This window comes from Ambystoma mexicanum, chromosome 11, assembly GCF_040938575.1.
Source record: "Ambystoma mexicanum isolate Mex_15411 chromosome 11, UKY_AmexF1_1, whole genome shotgun sequence".
NCBI lineage: Eukaryota > Metazoa > Chordata > Amphibia > Caudata > Ambystomatidae > Ambystoma > Ambystoma mexicanum.
This window is the reverse complement of record NC_090934.1, coordinates 1,453,406,309-1,453,430,907: the sequence shown is the minus strand read 5'-3', so window position 1 is coordinate 1,453,430,907 and position 24,599 is coordinate 1,453,406,309. Positions and strand designations below refer to the sequence as shown.

The window sequence follows — 24,599 nt, the reverse complement described above, 5'->3', positions numbered from 1 at the left end:
CCTATGAAGTCAGAATGTTAGATTGTGTGATGCCATTGTGCGTGATGCACATCTTTCTGCTCTCCTATGAAGTCAGAATGTTAGATTGTGTGATGCCATTGTGTGTGATGCACATCTTTCTGCTCTCCTATGAAGTCAGAATGTTAGATTGTGTGATGCCATTGTGCGTGATGCACATCTTTCTGCTCTCCTATGAAGAGTCAGAATGTTAGATTGTGTGATGCCATTGTGCGTGATGCACATCTTTCTGCTCTCCTATGAAGGTAGAATGTTAGATTGTGTGATGCCATTGTGCGTGATGCACATCTTTCTGCTCTCCTATGAAGTCAGAATGTTAGATTGTGTGATGCCATTGTGCGTGATGCATGTCTTTCTGCTCTCCTATGAAGTCAGAATGTGTGTGTGATGCCATTGTGCGTGATGCACATCTTTCTGCTCTCCTATGAAGTCAGAATGTTAGATTGTGTGATGCCATTGTGCGTGATGCACATCTTACTGCTCTGGTATGAAGTCAGAATGTTAGATAGTGTGATGCCATTGTGCGTGATGCACATCTTTCTGCTCTTCTATGAAGTCAGAATGTGTGTGTGATGCCATTGGGTGTGATGCACATCTTTCTGCTCTCCTATAAAGTCAGAATGTTAGATTGTGTGATGCCATTGTGCGTGATGCACATCTTTCTACTTTCCTATGAAGTCAGAATGTTAGATTGTGTGATGCCATTGTGCGTGATGCACATCTTTCTGCTCTTCTATGAAGTCAGAATGTGTGTGTGATGCCAGTGTGTGTGATGCACATCTTTCTACTTTCCTATGAAGTCAGAATGTTAGATTGTGTGATGCCATTGTGCGTGATGCACCTCTTTCTACTTTCCTATGAAGTGAGAATGTTAGATTGTGTGATGCCATTGTGCGTGATGCACATGTTTCTGCTCTCCTATGAAGTGAGAATGTTAGATTGTGTGATGCCATTGTGTGTGATGCACATCTTTCTGCTCTCCTATGAAGTCAGAATGTGTGTGTGATGCCAGTGTGTGTGATGCACATCTTTCTGCTCTCCTATGAAGTCAGAATGTTAGATTGTGTGATGCCATTGTGCGTGATGCACATCTTTCTGCTCTCCTATGAAGTCAGAATGTTAGATTGTGTGATGCCATTGTGCGTGATGCACATCTTTCTGCTCTCCTATGAAGTCAGAATGTTAGATTGTTTGATGCCTTTGTGCGTGATGCACATCTTTCTGCTCTCCTATGAAGTCAGAATGTTAGATTGTGTGATGCCATTGTGCGTGATGCACATCTTTCTGCTCTCCTATGAAGTCAGAATGTTAGATTGTGTGATGCCATTGTGCGTGATGCACATCTTTCTGCTCTCCTATGAAGAGTCAGAATGTTAGATTGTGTGATGCCATTGTGCGTGATGCACATCTTTCTGCTCTCCTATGAAGTCAGAATGTTATATTGTGTGATGCCATTGTGCGTGATGCACATCTTTCTGCTCTCCTATGAAGTCAGAATGTTAGATTGTGTGATGCCATTGTGCGTGATGCACATCTTTCTGCTCTCCTATGAAGTCAGAATGTGTGTGTGATGCCAATGTGTGTGATGTACATCTTTTTGCTCTCCTATTAAGTCAGAATGTTAGATTGTGTGATGCCATTGTGCGTGATGCATATCTTTCTGCTCTCCTATGAAGTCAGAATAGATTGTGTGATGCCATTGTGCGTGATGCACATCTTTCTGCTCTCCTATGAAGTCAGAATGTTAGATTGTGTGATGCCATTGTGCGTGATGCACAACTTTCTGCTCTCCTAGGAAGTCAGAATGTTAGATTGTGTGATGCCATTGTGCGTGATGCACATCTTTCTGCTCTCCTATGAAGTCAGAATGTTAGATTGTGTGATGCCAATGTGCGTGATGCACATTTTTCTGCTCTCCTATGAAGTCAGAATGTTAGATGTGTGATGCCATTGTGCGTGATGCACATCTTTCTGCTCTCCTATGAAGTCAGAATGTTAGATTGTGTGATGCCATTGTGCGTGATGCACATCTTTCTGCTCTCCTATGAAGTCAGAATGTTAGATTGTGTGATGCCATTGTGCGTGATGCACATCTTTCTGCTCTCCTATGAAGTCAGAATGTTAGATTGTGTGATGCCATTGTGCGTAATGCACATCTTTCTGCTCTCCTATGAAGTCAGAATGTTAGATTGTGTGATGCCATTGTGCGTGATGCACATCTTTCTGCTCTCCTATGAAGTCAGAATGTGTGTGTGATGCCATTGTGTGTGATGCACATCTTTCTGCTCTCCTATGAAGTCAGAATGTTAGATTGTGTGATGCCATTGTGCGTGATGCACATCTTTCTGCTCTCCTATGAAGTCAGAATGTGTGTGTGATGCCATTGTGCGTGATGCACATCTTTCTGCTCTTCTATGAAGTCAGAATGTTAGATTGTGTGATGCCATTGTGCGTGATGCACATCTTTCTGCTCTCCTATGAAGTCAGAATGTTAGATTGTGTGATGCCATTGTGTGTGATGCACATCTTTCTGCTCTCCTATGAAGTCAGAATGTTAGATTGTGTGATGCCATTGTGCGTGATGCACATCTTTCTGCTCTCCTATGCAGTCAGAATGTTAGATTGTGTGATGCCATTGTGCGTGATGCACATCTTTCTGCTCTCCTATGAAGTCAGAATGTTAGATTGTGTGATGCCATTGTGCGTGATGCACATCTTTCTGCTCTCCTATGAAGTCAGAATGTTAGATTGTGTGATGCCATTGTGCGTGATGCACATCTTTCTGCTCTCCTATGAAGTCAGAATGTTAGATTGTGTGATGCCATTGTGCGTGATGCACATCTTTCTGCTCTCCTATGAAGTCAGAATGTTAGATTGTGTGATGCCATTGTGCGTGATGCACATCTTTCTGCTCTCCTATGAAGTCAGAATGTTAGATTGTGTGATGCCATTGTGCGTGATGCACATATTTCTGCTCTCCTATGAAGTCAGAATGTTAGATTGTGTGATGCCATTTTGTGTGATGCACATCTTTCTGCTCTCCTATGAAGTCAGAATGTTAGATTGTGTGATGCCATTGTGAGTGATGCACATCTTTCTGCTCTCCTATGAAGTCAGAATGTTAGATTGTGTGATGCCATTGTGTGTGATGCACATCTTTCTGCTCTCCTATGAAGTCAGAATGTTAGATTGTGTGATGCCAGTGTGTGTGATGCACATCTTTCTGCTCTCCTATGAAGTGAGAATGTTAGATTGTGTGATGCCATTGTGCGTGATGCACATCTTTCTGCTCTTCTATGAAGTCAGAATGTTAGATTGTGTGATGCCATTGTGTGTGATGCACATCTTTCTGCTCTTCTATGAAGTCAGAATGTTAGATTGTTTGATGCCATTGTGTGTGATGCACATCTTTCTGCTCTCCTATGAAGTCAGAATGTTAGATTGTGTGATGCCATTGTGCGTGATGCACATCTTTCTGCTCTTCTATGAAGTCAGAATGTTAGATTGTTTGATGCCATTGTGTGTGATGCACATCTTTCTGCTCTCCTATGAAGTCAGAATGTTAGATTGTGTGATGCCATTGTGCGTGATGCACATCTTTCTGCTCTTCTATGAAGTCAGAATGTTAGATTGTGTGATGCCATTGTGTGTGATGCACATCTTTCTGCTCTCCTATGAAGTCAGAATGTGTGTGTGATGCCATTGTGCGTGATGCACATCTTTCTGCTCTCCTATGAAGTCAGAATGTTAGATTGTGTGATGCCATTGTGCGTGATGCACATCTTTCTGCTCTCCTATGAAGTCAGAATGTTAGATTGTGTGATGCCATTGTGCGTGATGCACATCTTTCTGCTCTCCTATGAAGTCAGAATGTTAGATTGTGTGATGCCATTGTGCGTGATGCACATCTTTCTGCTCTTCTATGAAGTCGGAATGTTTGTGTGATGCCATTGTGCGTGATGCACATCTTTCTGCTCTCCTATGAAGTCAGAATGTTAGATTGTGTGATGCCATTGTGCGTGATGCACATCTTTCTGCTCTCCTATGAAGTCAGAATGTTAGATTGTGTGATGCCATTGTGCGTGATGCACATCTTTCTGCTCTCCTATGAAGTCAGAATGTGTGTGTGATGCCATTGTGCGTGATGCACATCTTTCTTCTCTCCTATGAAGTCAGAATGTGTGTGTGATGCCATTGTGTGTGATGCACATCTTTCTGCTCTCCTATGAAGTCAGAATGTTAGATTGTGTGATGCCAGTGTGCGTGATGCACATCTTTCTGCTCTTCTATGAAGTCAGAATGTTAGATTGTGTGATGCCACTCTGCGTGATGCACATCTTTCTGCACTGGTATGAAGTCAGAATGTGTGTGTGATGCCATTGTGCGTGATGCACATCTTTCTGCTCTCCTATGAAGTCAGAATGTGTGTGTGATGCCATTGTGTGTGATGCACATCTTTCTCCTCTCCTATGAAGTCAGAATGTTAGATTGTGTGATGCCATTGTGCGTGATGCACATCTTTCTGCTCTGGTATGAAGTCAGAATGTTAGATTGTGTGATGCTATTGTGCGTGATGCACATCTTTCTGCACTGGTATGAAGTCAGAATGTGTGTGTGATGCCAGTGTGCGTGATGCACATCTGTCTGCTCTCCTATGAAGTCAGAATGTTAGATTGTGTGATGCCGTTGTGCGTGATGCACATTTCTCTGCTCTCCTATGAAGTCAGAATGGTAGATTGTGTGATATCATTTTCATTGGGAAGCTCATATGGCCCGCTCCTGTGTAGTTAGTATGATTGTATCATGCCATTGTACAGAATGTTTTTTGTGTGTGATGCCCTTCCATCCCTTCTGGCATCACCTGTCCTAAGTTGTGGTCTTACAGTGCATCTGACATGGGGTGTAACAGACTTCTCTGCACACTTTCAGTAAATGGGGGTCCTGTGTTGTTCAGGACCCATGGTCCATGTATTTCGAAAGTCCAAGGCCCTGACCAGATCTTGAAGGAGATCCCTCCCCCACCCCAGTGTTTTGGGACACCCGCACCATGCACCTTATCCCAGGTGATTAAATATCAGTGTTGGTTGAGTCTCCATAAAGTGATGACTAAGGCGTGGCTTAGAGCTGGACTCAGAACCAGCGAGCTCCCTAGGCCAGTATCATGTATAGGCAGCAATGCCTTGCCTACCGATACCACCCGCAGGCACGAACCATGAATCCATAGGGCGAGTCGACCTGCCTCTGACCCTAATTGCCCTAGTCGTTGAATCCCTGTGTCTGTGCCTTTTTACCCTTTCACGTTGTTCCCCCCACTTGGGACCATGTCAAACGCAATGGGTCCAGAGATTCGCTGATCCTGTCTTTCTATCCGCAGACCCCGTGGAGATGGAGTATCAGGAGGCGGTCAGCAAAAGCACCTTCCAGCAGCTCGTGACCGACCTGGAGCCCTCCACCAGCTACAGCTTCTATCTCAAGGCCTACACCTCAAGAGGGGCCAGCAAGCCCTCAGAGGTCACGGTGGTCCAGACCCTCGGCGAAGGTGAGGCGGCTCCAGGGCTTCAAGCATTGAATGGATGAACGGTGGTGATGCTTCTGCAACTGCATGCCGAAGTATTGGGACCCCCTATGGTCCTTCCCCTCGTGGGTAAAGATGCCCACGAGAAGAAAGACGTACAAAAGAAGTTGTTAGGGTCAGGAGAAGTCTCTTGGGAGTAGAAAGGGATTTATAGCTGTAGAATGAAGAGGGGGGCTGATAAGGCGACACAGTTAGTTCTAGAGGAAACACCCACAGGCTTGTTTATTTTCTTGTATCCTTTTAATGTGCAAAGCACGTATGTGTGTGTGTTTGTTTGTACACAAGGCAGCCTCATCATAGTACTATATGTTCAGAATAGAAGGTAACATGAAGTTAGTGCAACTGGTGTTTGGTTCTAGACAGCAGTGGGTGGATTTCCAGAGAAGTGGCTGGTTATGTCTGCCATTTATCACAAAAAGAGGAGACCTGACTTAAAGGATAGTTCCGGGACTTTTTTTTTATTGTCCCTACGGTTCGGCCATGTGTTTTTAAGCATAACTCGGTAGATCGTAGAAAACTTTCCTATGGACCTTACCCGACTTTTCGTCCATTAACGCACTCGAAATCAGCCGCCATTTTCTGATAATCCTATCATTTCCCCCCATCGCCCTGGCTCACCTGCTTTTGCGGCACTAAATCAAATCCCCCGCCCCTGAGCCTGACATCAGCAGACGCGTACCGCCCATTTCCCAACGCCAAAGCACGTTTCGTGTCAACAATCGCTGCGCCTCAGCTAATGACGTGTCGCCATGGAAATGGCAGGACGCCTCTTTCCTCAATAAGTATAAACACACCGTTTCACAACACACAGCAGCAGATTTTCGATTCCATTACTCTCTCTGTGTTACTTTGAGTATTCTGTGACTCGTTTCTGTGCTCTGGTCAGCTACCTTCGCCGCTTCTCGGCCTTGTGAACACCTGTACCATCTCTGTAAATTATTTTACTTTCTTTACCACACAATGGCTACAATAATGCCGTATATGTACGAGCCCGAGTACACCGAGGAAGAACTACTGGAAAGGCAAGCACGCGAAAACGATGGGGATTCGGACGGCAGTTGGGAGGACCAGTCAACGGATGAAGAGCCTGGACCATGTCGCATGGACGGCGTCTCCACCTGGTGCACGTGCAATCGGTGCGAGCTAATGCCAACTGAGGAGGAGAACTGCTGCTGCCGAGAAAACTCGGGATGCCTGGCCTACATTTCGGAAGGCGAGCCAAGTCCGCAATGCATCACCGAGCTGCCAGAGTTCAGGGAAGCCTGCCTCTCACGGACCGTGTTGAGGATGATGATGGTGCTTATGCACGAACTTTGCGGCACTGTTCCTCCGCGTAATCCGAGTAACGAGTAAGTATACTCTGGTTGTGATGTCAGTGATGCCACTACTATTTCATGGTCGTCTCATCATTCGAATGCATGTAAATTGGTTCCATGTTGTGCATTTTCTAGATAGAATTTTTTTCAAAGCAGAATGACATTTTTTACCTGAATCGACAGTGATAAGAAAGTTGTCATTTTAATACAGTTTGCATCTTTCATTTTCACAGGTGGTACAGGCTGGTGGCCTATCGTTGCTTCACTTGGTGGCTTCACGGGAGGCTCGGACACCGCGTTCGGAGAGTAATACCTGCCTGTGCGGTACTTGCCATTAGACAACATTTCCCCAGCGACAGTGGACAATACCGCGGATTTTCCCTGGATGTGCTGCAACCGCAACTTTACAATGTGTAATGTTTATTATTTATGTTCAATTGAAATTAAGATCTAAAATAAAACCCAACATATATTTTAACAATGGTTGTTTTGATTTTTTAAATGAATCTAGTGTGTCTCCATTGAATAGTCTTCCTGCCTGCTGCTGACTAACTGCCTAGGCATCCAGGGTCTCCAGGGTGAACTGCACCCATATATTCTCCTGGGAGGGTGAGGTATTTATAAACTCACCCCCCTGCCTTCCATGCACTAGATCCTGCAGCCTGCCTCTTACATGCAGTTAGATGGCCTCTCCTTGGTGAGGCCCTGCGGCAAACGAGTCTTGTCTGCACGACCACCGCCCCAATCCACCCCCCGCCCTATCAAAGGCAGTTCGCACCGGGGTACTTGTGCTGCCAAGTGGAGCTGTCAGGGAGCGATAAAGGCCAAGAGGTGCCAAAGACCATGTACACTTCAAAGTGGTCTATAGAGCATGGGTTGTTGTTCCCATGTCTACCGCCAGACCCCGTGTCTCCTGCCAAGCATCCCCCCTCACGCTGGACGGCCCCCTGCAATCCACATAAGTGTGTCTCCATTCACGAGTCTTCCTGTGTCTTGTCTGCACGACCACCGCCCCAATCCACCCCCCGCCCTATCAAAGGCAGTTCGCACCGGGGTACTTGTGCTGCCAAGTGGAGCTGTCAGGGAGCGATAAAGGCCAAGAGGTGCCAAAGACCATGTACACTTCAAAGTGGTCTATAGAGCATGGGTTGTTGTTCCCATGTATACCTCCAGACCCCGTGTCTCCTGCCAAGCATCCCCCCTCACGCTGGACGGCCCCCTGCAAACCGCATAATGCCATGGCATATACACGTCATTCATTCACAAACACACCCCTGTTTCGAATTCTTTATAACCCACTTCATATTTCTAATGAGAACTTCTTTGCGCTTTGCTAGTCAACCCGTGAAGGTGCTGGTTATCTGCTCTTCGTCTCTGTGAACTTCCGTGACCACTTCGAGGAAACTCGTCAGTTTGCAACCTGTGAACTGCTCCCTGTTCTACGACAAGAAACTACTCTGATCCCTGCATCTAACTGTTTGCTCGTCAAGGTAAGGCCATGTACCATACTCATTTTGCGTCCAATTTCTTTTCGTTCAAGACAGTACATGCAAGGAACTAGTCACATGTTCTGAGTTTAGTCAAATTATTTTTCTATTTTTTTAAAGTTATTCAAATACTTATCCGCATGTGAATAACGTGTATAGTTCCAAGAACCAAAACATACCTTGCATTGAACCTTTTATGTGTCATTTAATTTTTTAACACATTGATATTCATAGAGAATTGTTGATCTTTACTTTTCAGAACTTTCCACAATGCCTGCCTGTTCCATTGGCGGTTGCCCTTCGAAGACCCATAATAAATCTGAAGGTACTATAATGCATGTTTTCCCTAAGACAATAGATCAGATAAGAGAATGGGTCCGATATTGCGGATATCCACCCTCTGAGCTTGAAAGTAGAGTCCTAGAAGTCTTTGCGGACAAGAGGGGTGATCGATACCGCATCTGCAGCAGGCACTTTACCTCTGACATGTACTCCACATCATTGCTAATAAAGAAGAACACACCGCGAGCGAGGCGAAAATTGCTCTCAACCGCTATTCCCACTCTATTCGTCCACATCCCTCCACTGGTGAGTCAAGTTTACGTATTTATCTCTCGGCCTTGCGGTAGTGTGTAGCATTAGCTAACAATAATTTCCCCATTTATGTATCCACTCAATATGAAGGCGGAAGATTCTCCATCCGTGTCGTTATTGCAGTCATCAGCCACTTCAAGCGCCTATCGGGTAATCTTACTTGGCTATTCTGCCACTGACTTGTTTTAGGCATGTAAATCAATAGTTTTAATTTATCGTGTAATTATTTTACCTAATGGTACACCCTTGTACTCATCCTCTAGTCTTTGTTTTCAGTTATAATTATTGTTATCCAAAATAATTCAAGTACTGTCTTTCAGGGAGATGCTGAGGAGTCCAACGTATTGACGACTACCGTTGATGTCACTCAGATGCTCGAGGTACGTTTCAGGACAGTTCCATCGATGGAGATCATCAGATCTTGCATTCTTGTAGCGTGATTGTTACACACAATGTTTCTTTCGTTTTTAGCCATTGATATGTCCTTCTGTCGTCGCCCTCCTATGTGTCTTCTTTTTTCAATATTGTGTTCATTACTAATGAAAGTCCTATGTTTCAGGGAGTCGATGGAGCATTAGTCCAAGAAGAAGGGGGAGCGTGCAGTTACGGGTCGGCGCAACAGCTTGCAGAAGTGTGCACCGCAGTTACATCGTCCCTTGATGTTCTTATGCATTTCGAGGTATGGATACTGACAGTTCAATCAAGCGAAATCATATGACGTGATTACATCCGCTATACTTCCTTCTTTATTAACGCAAGTACTATGTTTCAGGGAGATGACGGAGCTTCTTCTACAAGAACATCACCCCTAGTAGTTGATGCAGATCTCTGGGTGGTGACACTTCCAACGATCGAGCAAATCGAATCATATTTACATATCCATTATTTATTTTAGACAACTGATCATTTGTGCAGGTCTATTTAGATGAGCCGTTCACGCCTGCACAAAGTTTCTGTTCTTTTTATCAAAATAGAAAACCATACTAATGCAATTACTGTGTTTCAGGGAGTCACTGAAGCATCATCTTCAATAATATCATCAATGGAAGTCTATGAGGAGCCCGAGGTATGGATCTTGACAGTTCCATCTAACTAGATCAACAATGCGTGAATAATTGTCGTTTGAATGTTCTACACAAAGCGTTCATTCGTGTTTTGCTATTGAGATGTACGTGGGTATTGGTCCCCAAGTACATTTTGTGTTTTCGATATTATTATACATACTAATGAAAGTTCTATGTTTCAGGGAGTCGATGGAGCGTCAGTGCGTGATGGATGTGCTTATCATGAAAATATAGTCGTTGCAGCGCAAGAGGAAGTGGAGACATGCACACACGAGTCGGAGCAACAGCGTCCTGATGTTGAAGTTCGAGGCAAGAAAGTTTCAAAGAAAAGAAAGCAAAAGAAGGTTAGTGTCCTGGTCACTATATTATGTTGTTTTTCACTGTTAATAGTTCAATACTGTAAGTTGTGTTTAAACTGAACATCCCTTTTCCAATCTGTCCTCTAGTTGCGAGTGGGTGTACGAACTAGATCTACACAGACAGTGAAGCGAACGAGAGATGTTGCTTGTCAAACCTTTTGGCAGGGACTTGAGACTGGAGATGCATCGTGCCAATGGGAAGAATATGAAGTGATTGACAACGGAGCTATACCACCACCAGCCATTGATAGTGAATGTCCTCCTGGTAGTTCGGATGCAGTCGGAGATCAATTCACAGAATCCACACCCGCAAAAACTAAGACCGCGAGAAAGTTGAAGAAATTGTTTTATTCACCCATCCCCGGAGAAGGAACAGATGTTGCAATGGAAGAGAATGAAGTGGACGACAATGAAACACCATCAATATCACTGAACATAGCGGAAGACGATATCAGAGATTCTACCTTTCATGTGAGTGACATGTCCTCAACGTTACAGGCCGAACCAGCTGGGATGCAGAGTGACAGTATAAGGAAAGAGGCCAAATTCATTGTATTCGATAGTTGTTTGATTGATATTATTATTCGGATGAAATGTGGGCATTCGGTTGGTGGGGAAGTATGTGGGGAGCCATTCATTAATGTGACTCGTGCAATTCGAGGCACTAACCTTAAAATACATGCCACCTGTACAAAATATCATCCTTTCTCATGGTCTGCACAACCTATGCTGGGACAACTGCCAGCAGGCAATCTACTTTGTGCAGCGGCTGCACTTTTTAGTGGTTCAAGTTTTAAAAAATTAGAGTCTTTCTTTCAGTTTGTGGGAATCCATTTCATTGCGAAAACTCAGTTCTACAAATACCAAACCGATTATCTATTTCCAGCCATTAGCGAAGCTTGGAGAATGGAAAAAATGTCTATTGATAGTACATTCGCGGGCAAACGGTTCAGGCTAGCCGGTGATGGACAGTGCGACAGCCCAGGATTTTCAGCCAAGTACTGCACCTACCACTTTCAGGACATGGAAAGTAAGAAAATTGTGAGTTCGGTGGTCGTGCAGGTGTCACAAAGTACATCCTCAGTGGCCATGGAGAAAGTTGGCTTTGTAGCATCATTGCAAGAACTACAATCGCGGGGAATGGTGATCGACCTGATAGCCACGGACAGACACGTTTCAATTGCCAAGACAATGAGAGAACAGTACAAAAATATAAATCACCAATTTGACGTTTGGCATCTTGCAAAATCAATCAATAAAAAATTGTCGGCTGCAGGTAAAAAAAAAGAATTGCAAGGTATTTCACAGTGGTCCAAGTCAATCAGCAACCATCTTTGGTGGAGCTCAAAAACATGTGGAGGGTCGTTGGAAATTCTACTGGAAAAATGGCGGTCAGTAATGCCACACTGTACGAACGTTCACCGATGGAACACGAACCAACATTTCCACAATTGTGAACATGGCCATTTGTCCACAGAGGAGGCACGGAAGAAGAAGTGGTTGATTCCTTCATCACCCACTCACAAAGCCATTGAAAAGATTGTATTTGATAAAACTATAACAAAAGCTTTGAGGGGACTCACGGAATTCTGCCACACAGGAGATTTGGAGGTGTTTCACAATATGTGCCTAAAGTACAGGCCAAAACGATTGCATTTTGGCATGGAGGGCATGATAAATCGGACTCTTTTAGCGGTCTTGGCACATAACCATAATGTTGGCCGTCAACAAAGTAGGACGACCGGAACTTTAGGGACGCTTCGCTACAATAAGGCCTTCACTAAAAGAAGTAAACAATGGGTGATCAAACCAGTGTTTGAGGATATGCAATATGAGTTTATTGAGAAACTTATTGTTGACGTCCTAGATAGGCACATAAATGGAGTTGTGAACGAACCTGTGCAGGGGACAACTGCATTGCCACCCAACATTGCCTCTGTTCCATGTCCACCTAAAGAAGAACTCATTGAGAAATACACATCACGGTTTAAATGATTGTAATTTGATTGTCTGTTCTCTCGAGTCTCCTCATGTCGCAGGCCCATTGAATATGTGTATCTATCCAACCTTGTTCATTTGCGCATTAAATTAAACCAAACAGTAATATAAATCATTTTTCAAAAAATATAGAATGTCTCCGTATTTATGGTTCTGTGGGGCTGCAAAGCACGCAGACAAAATGCAAAGATGGAGTGTAAATTTCAAGTCCTGTAAGAATGCCTTACACTGAATGTAGCTAACTAGGAATGTGTGCTCGTTCAAAGTGAAGGTCAGCTGCTTTGATTTTTTCTCGGGTGCCAGAATGGCCCACGACTCAGTATAAGGTTCTATTGTATTTTGACCTTGACAGGCCGGGACCACGTAAGAAACGATAATGAATATAATTTCAGAAACGAAAGCCATTTCATGTTCGTTCATTAGAAGAAATAACGTCGGCATAGAAGGAGTGGTATTTCGGGGCTGCCCTACGCACAGACACAATGGAAAATGCAAATATAATGTAAGTAACTCTTTAGATGAGTTTATACCGCAATTTAATTACTATACAGTAGCTTTAAAGACGGGTTAAGTTGTACTTGTTCGTTCTATGTGGCATATTGTTTTGTACCGCGCACTATCTTGGGGAGAACCGTCTACTTTTACGGAAGCACCTCAAAACCTTTGCTTCTGCTTTCTCTCTCCCTCTCCCCTGCTACAACTGGTCCACTGTCTGCGATCTCGGTCCTGGGCCCTTCCACTCTCCACCTGCACTCCCTGTCAACCCCTGCACTGATGGACTGTCTCAGTATCCTACAGCCCCCCCTTGACGTTTAAAACCCAGTTGCACTGTCCTAGCTATGAAATAATTTCCCGACCGAATATATAAAATGAATAATTTTAATAAAGATCTGATGGTGAGACTAATTTCATTGTTTATGTTTTTCAAACAGGTACATCATGCATTACTGCATGTGTCACGAGTACCAGACACCGGCGGACGGCTTTTTTAACCGCCAGTTGCTTCTCCGCGTGAACAACGTTACCACCCTGACCATTTTATGGGACGATCGCCAAGTACAAGTATGCCCTTACGCGGTACTAACGGCTAGATGCAACATACAGACCGTTGTGGTGGCCTAGTGCCTCGTTGTTGGAACAGCCATGCGATTATCAGTGCGACCGAAGAGCTTATTTTACCGTTAACCAACACCCTGTTTACTGCACACGAACATCGCTTGCCTCAAGACGAACTATTTTGGATCGAGAGCAAATAAAAATGAAAATCGCTGAATATTCTCTAAACATTTGATGTCCAATAAATGTACTTTGCCAAATGTACAATCTTGCAGTTTGCTTTTAAACCACAGTTTCATATTCCGAATTGTGGCGCTGTATTGTGAGATGATCTAAGACCCTGTGTACAGCAAAGGAACATCGCGTGCCTCAAAACGAACTTTTTGGAACCTGAGCAAATAAAAATGCAAATCGCTGAATATTCTCTAAACATTTGATGTCAAATAAATGTACTTTACCAAATTTACAATCTTGCGGTTTGATTTAAAAGTACAGTTTCATATTGCGAATTGTGGCGCGCTGTGTTGTGAGCTAATCTGTGTTGGTTTCCGGGTTCTGTGTGGAGTCGCGTAGAAGACGCCTGGGCGCGTTTGTCTACGCAGCACAGTCACGTCACGGATAGAGGCGGGGAATATGAATGTTTTGATAAAGTCTGTTTCAGGGGCGGGGGATTTGATTTAGTGCCGCAAACGCAGGTGAGCCAGGACGATGGGGGGAAATGATAGGATTATCAGAAAATGGCGGCTGATTTCGAGTGCGTTAATGGACGAAAAGTCGGGTAAGGTCCATAGGAAAGTTTTCTACGATCTACCGAGTTATGCTTAAAAACACATGGCCGACCCGTAGGGACAATAAAAAAAAAGTCCCGGAACTATCCTTTAACAAAAATCGTTATGCAAAATTGTAGGTTCGCACAGAGAGGGGAAACTAGGACTAACCCGGTTAGATGTTATATTGCTGTTCCTACTGGTTCCTGCTGGCCTAATTCTAGTTAATGCTAGTTTCCCAGTCTGCCTTAAGCTAAAATTGTACTTTACCAATGTTCTAAACGTCTCCTGTGTTTGTGTTACCATTCCATTGGTAACTGGTTGAGGTTTATACAGACTGGGCTAATGTAACAAAACTTTTCATGCTCCCATGTTCAGCCAGTTTTGGACGCACTGCATCGGCAGAAGATATTTTTGGGTAGACCTCAGGGAAGGCCATGGGAATAATCTATTCAGGGTAAAACTTTTGTTTGTACAAGATTTTGGAAGTTGGAGGATGTATTTTATGTTAAACCTGAGTGCAGCCTTGGAAGGTTCTGGCGAGATTCAACCCCTGTTTGAAAATGCTGGGTTGGTGTTAAGTCGAATCGAGTAAAAGGGCTAGAAATTTAGCTCGAAAGACAATCAGGGATTTGTTTTGGATGGTTCCTACTCACTGCTGGAAACCCACTGCAGATGCGTTCAGCGACCTACTAGCAGCCTGCCCAATATCTCCTCGCGCAAAACTGCGATTGTGCGGGCGCACCTGAACCCGGCTAAAAAAAGATCCTCCCACCATTACCCCCGATCCAGTATGCAACCTTATTTTGAGTTTAACTGTTTATTTTTGTGTGTAACTTGTCGGAACCTCATGCTTGTTGACTTGATCAAAGAATACCGATCCAAGACGCTGTAGGGTATTCCAGGAAGGAACCAGATGGGGGGGGGGGTTTAGTGGGTATATTGCTGACAGTCAAACCAATAGACTTGAATTATCTGCTTGAGTAAATGTGTGTGATCCTTCCTTGTGCAACAGAAAGGTGTGGCCTGTACGCATGATATGATATTTTATTTATAGGCGGATGCCCGCACTGATAGTCGGATCGTGTAACGGCTAGGTCAGTGTTCAGGCCAACCAAAGCCTTGATAAACCGCCAGAGAACCTCCTGGTTGAGTTCCACCTTGCGGGGGTTGTGCAGGTCTCTGGCAAGGGTCTTTGCCACCCAGAAAGTCAAATGCCAAGTCAGCAACCTCTTGATCAATGCTTGAATTATACCACCAGCCTGCTAAATCCTTGAAGTGGGACTAGCTGGGCATTTTAATGAAATTAAGGACACACATGTTGGCCATGTTTAACTGCTGCAGAACGCTCTCTATCTGTGGACAGGAAGTGGTATAAATTGATGAAGTTTGGAAGGTGGAGTATCATTTGGTTCTTGCTTAGCTCTGTATACCTTGAGGTTAGTACTACCAAAACATGACCACATTTCGATCCGGTGAGACAATGTACATGTTTAAGGTGGCCAGTGCCCGCAGTGTTTTCCTTGTTGGTGTGCTGTACGTGTTGATCTCTTGCCCTTCGAATGGCTAGTCTGGCATTTTAACCCTAATGTGTGTGGGATGATGGAGACAGTACTACTTGCTACCAGGGCCGCGTCTACTTAACTTGCTCGCTGACTGCCTTCTCTCTCCGCTCAGTGCCAGCGATGCCTGTGCTCTACATAAAGGTCTTGAACACCACGGCCATGCAGGCTCAGTGGGAGCCATCCACCAAGCTGGGGCAGCAGGACGGTTTCAAGCTCTTCTACCGCAAGGTGCATGTGCCCAACTACACCGGCCCGAAGGTTCTACCGAGCAACATGACTGCCTATAACATTACTCACCTGGGTAAGAGCGCAGCTAAGCTTCATCTCATTACTAACCTATGCAGGAAAATCTGAGACTCCGGTGACCTTAAGCCTCTGTATTAGGGTATCTTGAAATGATCGAACACAAAAATACCTTATGATATGATGTTGCATTTATAACACGCCTATACACAGTGTTTCAAAGTGCAACGAGGCAAGGGAGGGGGAACAGAGGGAAGGCAGATACAATGATCTTACTAGGCCCAGTGTCATTCAGATCACGCAAGTGCAGGGGAAATGAGAAATGACGGAATTGTTTTGGTCGAATTCTTAGGTATTTTTGTTCATTTTTATAAAAAATAGATATGAGGTGGGGTAAGGAAATACGTTAAGGTAGAGGTAAGAGGGGGCCCATCGCGTTATTAAAACAAAGGTGATAAAAAGAATTTGGTCATTTCTCAGTAGGTTATTTATTTCGATCATTTCACGGTAATCCTGGGATAAGAGCGCAACGGAATACTATTCCATTACTCACTGGGTAAGTACATCATGACTTCTTATCCGGATGAGATAAATGCTCAGTTCTCACGTGGTGCATCTTGATCTTTGTAAGATCCAACCCCATGGTAGGACCAACTCAACCATTAATTCTTCCGAGGTTGATGAACTGAGTACCATTGCACTTGGTAATAATGACACCTGTCATTGCAGCACTTAGAGGTCCATGAAGTGCACATTACTATCAAGTAATACTACACACTTGCGCAGGTGCACCACACCGTCCTACAGTACTACACACTTGGGTAAGGTATCCAGGGTATCCTGCCCCATTACTCACTTGTTAGAGCAGGGCAGGGCCCTAAAAGAGTGCGCCCTTTGGTACGAGCACTGTGGGCTCCTGTACCTTTACTCATCTGTGGAAATTTGCCACATTGCTCTGTGGTGTTGCTCATCGGCCTCAGAGGCTGAAGCCTTGCATATTTCTACTCGCCTTTGTCAGAGCAGGGGAGCGTCTTGGGCCATCAGTAGTCGAGGGAAGGGACAGGCCATGTCCAGAAGCCGGTCTCAAATGCCCCAGGTGTTACCAAGCAACGCTCTTTCCTGTGTGAGCCTTTTGCCCCTGCGTGAGGGATGCTGACGGTCTTTACTACCTGTCGCAGAATAAGACGGGCGAAAGGAAAAGGCCGGTCTTTTCCGGCACTGCCTACATCGGCCTGCGATTCTCTGACATGGAACCTACGCAAAGAAAGTTAATCTGCTGGTATTCCAGAAGCTTCCTAATACGTGGTTGTTCAAATAGATCCCCCCTCGTGAGTTTTTCAGGTTCGTGTCCTGTTCTTGAGGTTTTGGTCCTAAATGTTTATGTTCTCCTTTGATGCCTGTGGGCTTTGGCACGTAATAAATAAATAAATAAATACAAATTCATCGGTTCCAGAAAAGGACTGCACCCTGTCCTGCAAAGTTTCAATTCTGCAATAAGTCCATGCAATGCCCTTTTAGAATACTTCAGTCTACGGACATGCCTAGGTACTGTGAAACTAATACGGTGGTGATTTGGCATAGCATGGCATAGCTTATCACTTCCTATTAAGGCAATTTGTGCCTTGGATTTCGTTTTCTCTAAGTCTGATCTGCTTCCTTTGCTGGCCCTACCAGCAAGGACATCATCTGGTTGCATGGTGTTACTTGACATCTCTGCATAATGCATAGACCTGCTACTTAGCATCCCGTGCAGAGCCCTTCTCCAGCATGATATGATATGGCATTTTTAACGCGCCTGTACACAAGTGTTTCTAAGTGCAAATTGACAAGGGAGGGGAACAGAGGGAGGACACAACAAACAATCTTACTAGGCCTTGTGTCTTTCAGATCGTGCAAGAGCGATGAGCAAAGTGCAAGGGGGGAGCAAGGAGAAGTGCCAGGGAGAGGGAAGGGAAGTGCAATCAGGGCAGCATTGCTCTGAGTAAGTACAGCCAGGGTAGCTCGGCTCAAGTAAGTGCAAGGGTTACAGCACCTAAGTATGCGGTAGGACCGGAGGCACTGCAGGATCGACTGATCGTGGAGGAGCCAGGTACCCAGTGAGACGCTGAGTGTAGCCAGGACATACGTCAGTGCAGCAGATTGGTAAATCAGCACAGGGGAGAGAGAGAGAGAGAGAGAGAGAGAGAGAGAGAGAGAACGCAGAAGCAAAAAGGAAGGTCTTGTGCTGCTCCCGGATCTTCAGGTGGTCCAGCTCAAGTTTGAGAGCGGCAAGGAGGCCATTCCAGAGGAAGGCACCTACAGAGGAGAGATATCTACCCCCACTTTCTGCCTGCAGAAGCGTCTGACCCTCAGAGAGTTAGAGTTTGATGAGCGAAGGGCTCGAGAAGGAATGTGTTTTGAAAGAGAGAGTTGGATGTAGTGCGGCCCGGCTCCAGAAAGCCTTGTGGACGATGCAGAGGGTCTTGAACTTGATCTTTGCAGCCACCAAGAGCCAGTGGGGAGATTTGAAGAGCATGACACGTCGCGTGCACTACCCGCCTTTGCATATAAATATAGGCAACTCCAACCCTCAAACTCAAGACCTCAAACTCAAGATTGTTATTGCCAATGTCTACTGCCAGAACCCTTGCCTACACTGCACCCTCGCAGCCCATGACAGGGTAGTTTTACTGCAGCAGTACACCACTGACCCGACCACACACTCGCACGTCACCACAAACAGGAAGTCCTGCATCTAGGCACCGGTCTTTGGTGGATCGGGCTCTTGGCATATGCAACAAATGCACTTTCGGGGAGGGATACAGCATTACTCGCCTTGGCACTGACACAGCTCCAAGCTGCTTGTGAAGGAATGGACCCCGAGGCGGGCCGCAGCTTGAAGTGTGCCTGGGAATTCGCCGCAGTGTGCATCCTCAAAAAGAGGGCCTGCGCCTAGTCCGCCAAGACTAAAGGCAGCTGCAGAGCCTTGAGCGGTGCCCCCCATCACACCATATTTCACACATTGCACCCAGTTCCATGGCTTTTTAGTGATTATCCAACAGGCAGGAATATACAGCCAGGGCTTTCATGTACACCCTAATCTTCTGGGCTGGGGAGCTGGTGGAATCGGGGAGTGGGGCCTGGAAGTCTATGTGACTAACACTTTGCTCCTTTTTCATTCCATTTTCGTCTCCGTCTTGCTCCTGCCTGTGACATTAAAATGCAACATAAGTCCCGCCCCCATTGCTCCCTCTTGTGCTAGGATTCGAAGTAATGTAAGGGCCTTGCGATGCCCTTTGAGAGAGATTTCTGGAACTTGCCAGCACCTTTTCTGGAAGCAGCACCACAGCTACTTCCGAAAACTGGCTGACACCACGGAGTCTTGCCCCTCCTCGCTCTTGCGGAGAGCGAGGGCGGGTAAGAGACTAGCATAGGGTGACCAGGGTTTCAAAATAGACTGGGACTATTCATCGACATAAAGGTAGGACTACAATTTGACAGTGGCTACCATGACTGCTGGGGGGATCCAGGCATTCCTTTGGATGTAAACTGTGCCAGCATGGCTGTGACTGATAACATGTTAAAAACAAAGGCACTTTTGCTTTGATTGGTATTCAAGGCCTTTTAGTTTTTTTGCTCTGCTCTGTTATTATCTCTGTATTCGTTGTGGATGTTTACGTTGTCCTGGCTCCCTTAAGCCTACGGTTCCATTGTTTGCGCGGTATAAATTATTAAAGTAAAGTAAAGTATAAATCTGGTCACCCACATGCCTTATATTTTTTCTCTCAGATTCATCGGTCGTGTACGAAGTGAAACTCCTGGCCTATAACCAGCACGGAGACGGAAACGCCACAGTCCGCTTTGTCTCCTTGAAGGAGGCCACGGAAAGAGCAGGTAAGAAATGAAACCTATTTTAACCCAAAGAAATACATTTGCCTAACAACCATAGCTAGTTAGGCCAGAGCAGAAGCCATGTTCTTCCTGTAGGCAGAGAAATATGCTGTTTGTGGCTTGTTTTGGCAAATGAAGGCCCCACCTGCACCATTGCCAAAGATTTGTCTGTATAATTCTGCCCATGTGATAACTGAGTGAGGCACGGTGGGCATAATTCTATGCAGCGTTTATCATACGTAGGGTGACCAGCATCAGTGTCAATGCCGGGATGACTCTTGCTGGCACTAAGAGGTAGCACCAGAAATTCAATGTCTATACCGCCATGCCCTTTCCAGTAAAACCTTACCACAAAACCATGTACTAAAATACCCGCTGAGAACCCACTGCAGGTCTCTCCTGTAGGAAGGTGCCATGCCACCAATCGCCAACCTCTACAGTCTTCTCATGTAGGGTTGTACCAAAACCTTGGCAGCTGACGGGAACTACGCCAGCTCTCTTCTGTAGGACGATACCATGTCACCAAGCGACCACCCCTTCAGTCCTCTCCTGTAGGATTGTACTAAAATACCCACTTAGTTCCCACTGCAAGTCTCTCCTGTAGGATGGTGCCATGCCACCAATCACCAACCTCTACAGTTTTCTCCTGTAGGGTTGTACCAGAACCACGCCTGCTTTCGGGAACTACACCAGCTCTCTTCTGTAAGACGTTACCATGTCACCAAGCGACCACCTCTTCAGTCCTCGCCTGTAGGACTGTACTAAAGTACCTGCTGTAGGAAGGTGCCAAATTCTCTAAGACGATAACTTCTGGAAAGAGTCCACCACAACACTGAGTGCACCACAACACCGAGCGCACCACAACACTGAGCGCACCACAACAGCGAGTGACGACCACTCCATTCCATACTTACAGGAAGTTACCAACCTTGCTACCCCTCCAAACCCTGGCAACCACCCCCTCCTCATTCCAGTAGGCAGTTGCCCCACCACCTACCAGCAACCACTCCCTGACCACTTCACTTACCTATAGCCATTCCATCCCATCCTTGTAGGAGGTGACCACAAAACCAAGTCACAAGCAATTTAGTGCCAATCAGTGCCAAAAGAAATGTAGTCTATCCGAAGGAACACGCTTAAACATATTAACAAATAAAAAGTCAGCAGGAAGGAGGCGGCTTCTGCGTATAGCGTGATTTGAGGGGATGGTCTTATATCGCCTGTGTTTTGTGAATTGGGAAGTGAGAGTCCCTTTTCTGCATGTTTGTGTCCCGACTCCCATGACACATGTATGACACCTGCCTCCTTCTCTTGCACTTCGTCTCGCCAGTGTTGAACCCGCCCTGCGACTGCGTCAAGGGCGACCAGAGCAATAAGACGTCCACCACCGGCATCATCATCGGCATACACATCGGGGTGACCTGCATCATCTTCTGCGTGCTCTTCCTCATGCTCGGCTACCGGGGACGGTAAGGATCCCAATGCAGCCGGCGAAGACCGGTGGGAAGGGATGTGGGTAGGCCCTCGTAGGTAGGAACATTGGGCTCCCTAGCCTTCGCTCCAGTGGTGGAGCCGGGGGAGACAGGGGTCCGCCACCCCCCTGTCCCCTGGCTCCCTCCTGGTGCCCAGTACACCCCACAGCCTCCCGCTGGCACCCTATTATCCACCCCCGCCCGGCACCAAAAGCTGCCTCCATCACTGCTTCGCTCTCATGTTGCTTCTTCAAAGAGACTCATGTGGCAGCCTTACCAGGTATGGGAGTCAGAAAGACTCATGGCTTTGCACTTGGGCGCCATCTTGAACAGGAACTATTCTCCTCTTTTGCAATTCCCTCAAAAGGCATAATTGGGTTTCTTTCTCTTTGCATGTACTTATTTTGATGTTCTATCAATGCTGTTCTCTGAAAGGGGACCACTCCACATTGTGCTGCTTGCTTTGCCCGAGGGCAGCTTCTCAGGCATCACTAAATGGCAGAGCTGTTGATATCTGTAAGTTCAGGCAAATCCACCCTCAGCTGGGTACTGTCTACTACTAGTATCGTGCCATCACAGCTCCAGAGAGAGTGGTGTTAGAGAGTCAAGGATGGAGGAAGGGGCACACCCGACTGGTGCAGTGTAAGCCCACACAGAGGCGTAGACAGGGTAGGGCCTGAGCTGGCAAAGCCCACCCAAAATCTGTAAATGAAGTGCTGTGGGCATTCAAAGTTGCTTCTGTCACTGCGGTCGGCCCAACTATATTAGCTTCAGGCCCCACTTGTTAGACAGTCCTGGCTACGCCTCTGGCTGCACCCACAACATTACACTGCACGCCAGAGCACACACAGCGCATCCTGTAGCAATCCACCCACCTCCCTTAAATCTCACACTGAATGCTGTGGCCTTTACTCAGAACCCTTTAACACCCCACAGCAGACATGGTGCCCACACTGCACCCTCTTCCCCTCGCACTGCACCATTCAGCCCACCTGCTGCACTCCGCACTGCTCAATCTGTAACCTGCAGGTACTCATTCCTTCGCCTCAACCCTTCACGCTTCATTTTTCTCTTATGTGGGTTTTATCAGGCCCCATGTGACGATTTCCCTGCAAAAATGTCATCTGACAAAAATGCTGCCAAAAAATGGCCGTGGTTTGCAGGGACATCATCGCATTGAACATGCGGGCGACACCTCTGCAACCCCCAGAACCTTTTCTTTTCCAAGCGGAGTGGGGGACGCTCCGGCAACTCTCACTCCCCTTGACCCCATATATATGGTCACCATATATAAAGTCGGCACTGCATTTTCCCAGCGACCATATATATGGCGACCATATATATAGGGATAATATTACCAGATACCTTTTACCATGAACTGGCGGATATGCTGCTGTATGCAAATCAACAAGCTTATTGGTCGATATCCGGTCAGGGGCGGAGCGACAACGTATACCGAAAGCCCCCCCATTCGTCGTGTAGTGGCACCGACACTCAAGCAGACTAGATAGCTCAACTCAAAACAGCCTATTCCAGAGGACTGAATGTACGCAGAAAAACTCAAGATTACATATGGAAAGAAAGTAATGATGGGGAAACAGGAAAGGCCGGTGGCATGCCTGTTACTGCGCCAACCGCCTGCAAGGGTCTCCAACCTTTACGTTAGCAAGAGCTACTTGGAGTTAACGGCTAATAGTCGGGAGCTACTGACGAGCGATATTAAGGTGGTGATGTCCACGAGTATGAGAATTAGTACCCAGATTTGTTTTGGGCAGTTTATTTGCTCTTTATATAAAAAAGGATTAATGTACACATATACCATGATATTAATAACATCAAAAACATCTTTATTTTATTATTTTAATTAATAGCTGTCTGCTAAAAATTGTCAAGCATATCAGAATGTAGGAAGCCAATGGAGAGGTTTATTGTGAAGGCTGACCCTGCATGCTATCCACCAGTGCTCAGTAATCTGGTGTGCAGCTTGAAACAGCAACAGCACTCGGCTGCTATCAGAGGGGATCATATATTTGATTTTAGGAAGTTAATGTCTGAAAAGGCCAGATTTGCAGAGATAGGTAATCACACTGGCTGATAGTGCAGATAGCTTCCGTGACACAGTGTTTGCCCCTAAATGCACACCCGACATGGCAGACATACATTCAGATAGACAAGGGCGGGTCCTGGGAGTCCCTCTGCCAGACATTAGTCCTGGTTACGAGGGACTTACCCAGAGTCTTTAGCTCACTATCTTTCACAGAGAAGAAATATCCTAAACATATCAGTCTTTGTCCTGCCCTGGGGTAGTCCAGCACCGAAATGCTAGGGAATTCTCCTCTGAACAAGAGTACCAACAGCCTCCCCAGACACGTGTTTCGGTCTGGTTGGACCTCATCAGTAGGGAGGAGCTGTGCCTCTCTAAGAGTAGTGAGCAAGGGGTCCACGTCTGGATTCCCCTAGTAACTTAGGGTGAAACCCAAAGTTACTTAAATATGCAAATTGACAAGGGGGGTCCTGGCAGTCCCTCTGCCAGACATTAGTCCTGGTTACGAGGGACTTACCCAGAGTCTTTAGCTCACTATCTTTCACAGAGAAGAAATATCCTAAACATATCAGTCTTTGTCCTGCCCTGGGGCAGTCCAGCACCGAAATGATAGGCAATTCTCCTCTGAACAAGAGTACCAACAGCAACCCCAGACACGTGTTTCGGTCTGGTTGGACCTCATCAGTAGGGAGGAGCTGTGCCTCTCTAAGAGTAGTGAGCAAGGGGTCCAAGATAGTGAGCTAAAGACTCTGGGTAAGTCTCTCGTAACCAGGACTAATATCTGGCAGAGAGACTCCCAGGACCCCCCTTGTCAATAGACATACATTCAGGACAGTTTCTAGAACGGACTCTGCCACGGGTGTCACTGCACCCTTCACAATTGCACCATCTGCAAAAGTACATTTTAGTTTTTCATCGAATAATTACCAACTTTAAAGGATGCTTCTGTTACAGCAATCGCATTGCAGCGTTTAGCTTACCTCATTTTTAGGATCGCAGCTTGCTTTGGGAAAAGTATTACATATCGCGTCAAATTGCATATTAAGCTTAAGTACTATTGGATTACTACTGCCTTAAAACAGAAAACTCAGTATATTTAAATGAAAATAACTTTGTTCACAGTTGCACCGTACACAGCAGCACGTACCTTTTTTCTTGCAAGCTGGGACTC

The 24,599-nt window shown here is 45.8% G+C and overlaps 1 protein-coding gene across 1 annotated transcript in view; it reads left to right on the top strand.

Annotated features, from left to right (window-relative positions):
- The window catches only part of IGDCC3 (immunoglobulin superfamily DCC subclass member 3), a 460,612-nt gene that overhangs the window by 418,695 nt on the left and 17,318 nt on the right, over window positions 1-24,599 (top strand). The window contains exons 9-12 of the mRNA XM_069625110.1: window positions 5,393-5,557; window positions 15,912-16,100; window positions 19,811-19,915; window positions 21,243-21,381. Of these exons, the coding sequence (XP_069481211.1) occupies window positions 5,393-5,557; window positions 15,912-16,100; window positions 19,811-19,915; window positions 21,243-21,381 (598 nt within the window). The remainder of the gene's footprint in view (window positions 1-5,392; window positions 5,558-15,911; window positions 16,101-19,810; window positions 19,916-21,242; window positions 21,382-24,599) is intronic.